The 8,185-nt window shown below is 28.0% G+C and overlaps 1 protein-coding gene across 1 annotated transcript; it reads right to left on the reverse strand.

Annotated features, from left to right (window-relative positions):
- Window positions 1-821: 821 nt before the first annotated feature.
- On the reverse strand, window positions 822-3,126 carry LOC127262756 (zinc finger protein SHOOT GRAVITROPISM 5-like). The gene is made up of 3 exons (XM_051291568.1): window positions 2,980-3,126; window positions 2,480-2,879; window positions 822-1,704 (listed from the first exon to the last, which is right to left on the reverse strand). Exons 1-3 carry the CDS (start codon window positions 3,089-3,091, stop codon window positions 1,050-1,052), a joined length of 1,167 nt encoding a protein of 388 aa, XP_051147525.1. The 5' UTR covers window positions 3,092-3,126; the 3' UTR covers window positions 822-1,049.
- Window positions 3,127-8,185: the final 5,059 nt, after the last annotated feature.

Raw genomic sequence — 8,185 nt, forward strand, 5'->3', positions numbered from 1 at the left:
TATCAATACAGTTACACTAATTTATACCTAAAAAATAAAATAGTTTTTACATATATAAATTTCAATCCACTACAATTAAAATATACTTTATTTTCATTTTCGTCCCTTTGAAAGTAAATATTTATTTTTCACACATAGTTTAATAAATTTTATATTTTAATAATAATTTGTGATAGTTTTGTATATAAAAACTATTTTATCCTATGATATTTAAAGTTAAAAGAGATTATTGATGTAAATAAATATAAATGTAAAAGTATGCTTAACATGTAACGAAATTCATACATATTAAAAAGAACATAAATATTTTGTATTTAAATTTATAAAAAAATGACTATATATTCTCTCCTCATTTCAAAGTTCATTTTGTACCATTTTCGTTTGTCTCATTTCAAAATATTTATTTTCTTTTATAGTAAAAGTAATTATATATTAATACCAAAATATTATTAACTTTTATTTAAATTACAAATATATAATTACGTGTATATATATATATAAAGTCAAAAAGTAAAAATGTCAAATCTTTTTATCACTTCAACTGACTAATAAAATAATATTATTTCTTAATCTACTACAAAATCAAAATGACTCATTTCAAAAGTAGTTAAAAGTAGGATTTGTAATAAACCAACAAATAGAATATATTTTTATAAAAGTTAATATATACTCTCTACGTCCAGTCACAAATTATAAATATTTTTATTTTAGACATTCAATTACAAAGTAAACATTTCATTAAATACTTTTTTTTCACAAATACCCTTAATTTACATCACATCGTTACTTTTACATAAAAAAAACAATGGCAAAAATATCATTACACTGCTTTTAACTACCTACCGCGTCAAAAGTAATTGTATATTTTATGAGTGGACGGAGGGAGTATATCATATAGTCAAATAATACAAATTTATAATAAAATCAACTATTAACTCCCATTGTTATAATTTATTTTTTTTAACAAAAAGAACTTTTTTTATTATCATAGTTGAAACCAACAATGGAAAATCAAATAAAGAAATCATAAGAAAATAAAAATAAAATTATCAAATTTGTAGCAAGTCCCGGAGCTTGTGCTTGCAAGAATGGCAGGTGAGTTGTAGTACGGTCGCGTTCATTTGACGCGCCGCCTGCTCCTTCATCACCTCCGCCTTCTGCAGCTCCGCCTGCGCCTCCCGCCGGATTCTCTTCGCATGAGCAAATTCCCTCTCCGCCACCTCTATCTGCCACCGCGCCCGCTGCCGTGACTCCTCCGCATGCGCCTTCTCCGCCACCGCCACCCTCACCTGCTCCGCCGCATCGCCGCCGCCGCTGCTGCTCACCGCGTTCACATTCTCGCCGGCTTCCGACGAGCCGATCGATAGCTGCAGCTGCGTCGTCGACTCCACGCCGCCGCCGCCACTTGTGGCTTTGGTCAGAAGCTGCAGCTCGAGATCTGGCGGCTCCGAAATAGTATTACTACAACCATTTCTTCCGCCGCCGCCGCCGCCGTTCTCGGCGGCGGCGCCGATTAGCTTTGGCGCCCAAGGAGCGCGAGCCGAGCTGGTGATCCACGGCGCGACGACGCTGAGATTAGTGTCGCTGGACTGACTTGTACTCGACGCGGCTAGCGGCGGCGGCGCAGCCGCCTGGGGCCGGCGGCACTCCGATCGGAGCCGACCCATGTCGCAAGCGTCCTGATGCTCTATGAAACTTTCCACTCTGTATTAAAAATTTTAAATTAATTAATTAATTAATTAAAAACATTAATTCCGACATTCCTTCACGGAATTTAAGAATTAATTCTTAATCAATCAAAAATCATTCAAATTAATCAATCCCATGTTCCCTCGTTCAATTTTTGTTACTCCTCCTCGTTTGATCGAACAAGAATTAAAAAATATAGAAAATAGATAAAAAAAAAAAAAAAAAATTAATTTATTTTAAAAAAATATAGAAAATGGTATTTTTTCTATAAAAAAAAAAAAGAAAATAAATTTGAACAACAAACTCAGTCTATAACATTGCAATTTTCTATAAAATCATATCAAATTTTCATATAAAAATATTACTCTATCGGTGTCCATTTTGATTGATTGTATTCGACATTAAAATATTTTTATATTTATATAATCTATTTATACAAATATTTTTATTAATATTTTATAATATTAATATAATAATATTTGTACTATATTTTGATATAATAATTAAAATTTAAAAATTAATATCCAAAAAAAATAAATATGACTTAGAGTCGAACCTAAGAATAATACTACTATATAGTAAAAATATTTAAAAAAATAAATAAATTAAAATGATTAAGCTTTGTTTAGATATAAATTTTTGAAATATTTTAAAAAATATAAAAAATTAATATTTGATTCAATATTTTGTAAAAAAATTATATTTGCTATAATATTTTTTAAAAAATTAAATAATGTGTATTCACAGTCTAAATTAAGAGTAATAGTAATAAAAAAAATGGATAAATTACCTGGAGAAGACGCGTCCACAGTCGCAGGAGTGGCCGCGTGTGCCGCACGTCTTGAGGTGCGCCTTGTAGTCGGACTGCACGGCGTATCCTTTGGAACACTTCCCGCAGACCCACTGCCGCCGGTTGCTGTGTTTCCGCCGGAAGTGCTTCTTTATCCCCACGAGGTCCCCCAGCGCGTGGCACGGGTCGTGGTGGAGGCAGCTCGCCTCCGGGCACACGAACACGCGCTTCCTCGCCGGCGGCGCGTCCCTCTTCAGCAGCTTCCACGGCACCTTGTGCCGCCGCCGGTGCATCTGTAAATTCTGGTCCCGCTGGAATCCCTGATTGCAGATCTCGCACACGTAACGGTCCGATTCCAGCAGCGTTTTAGGCGACAGCGACACCACTTCCGCATCTGGATCTGCTCCTCAAATTCAATCAAATTTGTAATCCTCAATTTTTATTTTTATTTTTTTAAAAAATTAGGTTTTGATATTGATCGAGAATTTCTCATTGATTACCAGGAGTTCCGGCGGGGCGGCGCTTGCGTTTTCCGGCGGCGGCGATGGTCTCGAACGGCGGCGGCGGCGCCTCCGATGAGGGAGAAGGATCAATGGCGGCGGCGTTCAACATGAGTCAAAATCAATTTGGAGCTCCGGCGGCCGGTCGGATTCTGACAATAGCATGTATATATATATATGTATGTATGTATGTATAGAGAGAGAGAGGAGAGAGAAAGGGGGGGTTATAAAGAAGCGATGGGCGGAAAGAAAAACAATGGAAAAGGCACTTTTTTCTTTCCAGCTTTATTAATAAAACCTCGAATTCCAATCTCTCTCTTAATTTGAGTTTCTCGCTCTATCTTTTGAAGCTTTTGTATATACAAATGGAGAAGTGATAATGAAGACACACATATATAGATACAATATGTATACATACATACATGGATGGATGTTGTTGATTTTGGAGGAGATCGAAGAGAGGGTATAATAAGCTTGAAAAGAGAGAGAGTCAGGGACAGAGACAGGAAGATACAGGGGGGGTGGGGTAGGGTAGGGTGGGGTGGGGTGAGGGTGGAGGCAGAACCAGAGGCAGACTCATCGTCGTTATTATTGCATAGAGATACAGTGAATATTTTTCGGGATTTTTTTTTTTGCATGCACATATAAATATATATAGAATGTAATGTGTATGTATACATACGAGTATATTAATGTTTGTATGTATAAGTGGGTAAAATATATTTTTAATTTACATTATAGAGATTATGTGTTTTAAATAAGTCATAATTCAATTTGTTTATTATCATGTTAGATTTGTATTAATAATTGAATTGAATTTTTAACCTGAATTCAATTATTTCGAATGGAATTAATTTTTACGGCACAATTGTTCAGCATATCTGAAGTATAGAAATAACACCGGCATGTATTAAATATTACCTCCATCCGGCTCTAAAGGTCTCATTTACCTTTCTACGTATTAATATTTGAATATTAATTATTATATAAAAAAATAGTACAAATTTTTAAAAAAAAATTGCAAAAATACTTCCATTAGTGTCTTATAATACTAATAGAAGGATATTTGTACAAAAAAATATATATATACAAATATAAGGATATTTTTAATGCTAAGTACAATGACGTAAAATGTAAATGAGACCCTTAGAGAGGGACGGAGGGAGTAAAATATTGTGTTGTCCCGTAAGGGATAACCTAATGATGTAGAATGAATTCGTGACCGTTCATGTAGTGTAACTTGTTTTATCGAACGTAACTAATATTTTGTCCATTTTATTGTAGATATGAGAATTTAGGAGGGGTATAATTAGTAAATAATTAAAAATATATTTATGAAAATAATTATAGTATAATAAAAATAATTATAGATTAATATTAAGATAATTGATTAGTATATTAAAATTAAAAAATTATAAATTAAACTTTTTAAAATAATATTAAAGTGTATAATTCTTTTAAAAAAAATGATAAAATAAATAGGACGGACAGAAATAAAAATGTGAATATAAGAAGTGGGACGGAGAGAGTAACATTTTGAATACAAATATGATAATATGATAAATCTAATGGACAGACAAAAAGAATTGAGAACAAATAAAACATATTTTAATTGCTAGATATTATAATTATCTAAAAATATTTTATTATTTATATATTAAATCATAATGAATTATTGATGAAAATTACCTTAAAATTATAAAAATTAAATAGTTAATATTAACAAACTAAGAAATGAACTAAAAATTATTAAGATTATGATTTATTTTTTTTACAATTCCGTTATTTTAATAAAATAATTTTTATTCATATTTTTTAATAAAAATATATGATTAGTTTTAATAAATTTTATCAAAACAAAATTACAATTCTACGAAATATTTTTATACTTTTTAATAATTAACAAAAATAAAAAAATCACAACTAACTTAAGCACTAAAGTAACAAATGGAGTATTTTTTTAAGATATGATTTTGTTCCTATTTTTAATTAAAAAAAACATATATTTTTTATTTAATATATTATATAAAATATTTTTTTATTTTAAAATATTAAATTAAATATTATTTCCAATTCCAAATCTATATTAAAATATATATATATATATGCACACTTGAGATTAATATTACTCCAATATCGCATAAGAAGGATATCATTTTCTATTTTTGCCTGTCTAAAAAAAAAAATATCATTTTTTAATTTAATAACTGTACTACTTACATAACATAATTAATACCCTTGCAATTGTCAATATATTATATAAATGTCATTACTTTTTTATTACACAATTCAATAAGGGTATTTTTGTCTTTTTTACTATAAATCAATATATAGTGAGTAATTAAAAGTAGTGTAATGATATTTTTGCCCTTATTTTTTGGTGTAAAAGTAATGATGTGATATAAAACAGAGATATTTGTGAAAAAAGTGAAGTATTTAATGAAATATTTACTTTATAATTAGATATCCAAAAATAGAAATATATATACTTTTTAGCAGGACGGTGAGAGAATTAATTTTAAAAAATGTACATGCGAAAAACAAATGTTACTATTTTTTCGGGAGGAAGGTAGTATCAAATTTAAATAAAATAATCAAATTTTTAAATATATATATATATATATATATATAATAAGGAGTAAAAGTTGTACTTTTAGGTGTGGGTATAGCGGTAGATGTAATGATGAAATTACATATTTAGACATGTCTTTTGGTTGGATCCCTACGACTATTCGTACAACATTCTTCCAGGCCATAGCATATTTTGGCTGTTGCTGTTGTTGCTTTTTATTTTTTATTATTTATTTAAATTTTTTTTTCAATAATTTTTATTATAATACTACAAATAAATATTACAAGAATATAAAAATACGACTATGGGTTTGAATTAATAAATTGAATACACACAGAGAAGAATGGAAAATACACTTGGCTGCTTCGTTCAAGGACTTTTTTTTTTTTTTGAGATTGGAATTTTGATTTATATGTGATAAGATTTAATTTATTTAAATTTGAAATTCTATCCTATATTTGGTTGGAGGTGTTTGGTTCAAGGATTTTGATTTTTGATATTTTAAATGACGTAATTATTCTTCCACGAATTTTATTTATTGTGATAAATTAAACTTTACATCCATTATTTTTTTTTCCGTAAACTTTATTTTTTACTAAATTTAGTTTATTCTAATAAAAAAAAATTTAATACGATTTTTAATTAATAATAAGAAGATATAATATATATATTCATACAAAATATATATTGTAATATATAATCTATATATTAAAAAATATGACAATTTAATTATTTTTTATACTATCGACATTCTTTCTCATATTTAATATAGAAAATAATATAAACTAAAAATACAAAATTAATACACCATTAAAATAAATTTAAATTATTATTTGATATTTTAAATTACTAATTTATTTAAATTATCATTAGTAAAAGAATTAAATATATATAACATTTTTATAAATAAATATATAATTTGTAACAGTATGCTTAAATATAATATTATATTTTGTAAAATCAATAAAATATAATTTTAAATGTAAATATATATTTATATACATTTAATATTAAAAGGAAAAAAATATAATTTTTTTATGGGAGGGTATAATAGTAAAATAAAAAATACAATGAAATGGAATTTTAAAGTAACATGGTATACTATTACTGAAAAATCCTGTATTTATAGGATTTTAAAATTCCATGCACTTAAAATTTCATTATCAATTTTATAACAAAACATGGATTCATTATGATTTTAAAATCCAAATTCTATGGAATCCCACCAAATCCATGAACCAAATAGCCGCTGAAGTATGGATCTATCTAAATATAAAGTATATATATATTTTGAATTAATAAGATTTCAATAAATATTATAAATATCTTTAAATTTATATTATTTATATAAGAAATTATTATATAGTAAATTAAAACATAAAATTGAGATAGTATTTAAATATAAAAAAAATATCAATTACTATTAAAATATAATATTTTTATGATCAAAATTAAATATACAAAACGTGTTTGACAAATAATATTTTTTAAAAATTTTTAGTTATTTTATCAGTCAAAATTAATTTAGATTTTTGGTAATTAGTGTTTTAAAATAATTTTTGAAACATTTTACATTAGTTTTTTCATTTTATTTTTTTATTTTTTATTTACTCTTTATTCTTTTATTATTTTATTCATACATATTAATTTATTTTTTACACTATTTATTAATTATTTAAATATATATTTTTAGTCACTTATAAATTTATTTATATATATATGTCACATAAATTTTTTTATTATATAAATATATTTATTTAAAATTGTAAATTTAATGAGAAAATAAATTAGTTTAAATTTGTTCTTTAACATTTATTATTTGTTTATTATTTATATAGTCTTTTCATTCAAATTCAAAGTATATTTTTTTTTATTATTTTCGTTCATATCACTTTAAATTATCTATTTCTTATTTTAGTAAAAATAATCATAGACAAAGCACCCGAAGGCCTACAACATCCACGAGCCTCTTGCGGTTACGAACGACTACAAACCAAAAAGGAAAAACGTGTCACAGAAACTCCACAGGATTACAGGAGGAAATGCACCGCCGTGAACCGCTGTGAAAAGTCGCCGGAGAAGATGAACAGACAGGTTAAGAGAGAGAGGCTAGAGAGTGGTTATGTTAGAGCGAGAGAGTGTGAGAGAGTGAATATAAAAGACGAGTTCTCTCTCTATGCATATATACTCAAGGTAAACGCGACGGACGGCCAGGACGAAGATCCAGAATCAACGGCGCTGATCCCGTCTCATCAAAAGACGCGGATCCTAGCCGGTTCACGGGCGCGGGTCATGGATACGGGTTAGGTAAGTGTGTGTAAGCGGTTCACGGATCAGGGCAGGCGGGCGCGGGTCGTGGATCACAAGTCAGGCCCAAATTCAAATGAGCTGCTTAGATTTGGTGTGTAGTATATTATATTGGGGTGGATCCCGGGACAAAAAAAATCCAACACTTTATTAATCTTTTTGAATTAAAATCTATTACATCTATCTCAATATTTTTTATTTTTTATATTTCTCTAGGATGTTAATTTTTTTTAAAAATAAAAATTTACACAATTATTTTTATATATAAATAAATTTAAATATGCATTGTAATATAATTTTAAAGAAAATTGATCAAAAACAGTAAAA

This window comes from Andrographis paniculata, unplaced genomic scaffold, assembly GCF_009805555.1.
Source record: "Andrographis paniculata isolate CXL003 unplaced genomic scaffold, ASM980555v1 Contig66END, whole genome shotgun sequence".
NCBI lineage: Eukaryota > Viridiplantae > Streptophyta > Magnoliopsida > Lamiales > Acanthaceae > Andrographis > Andrographis paniculata.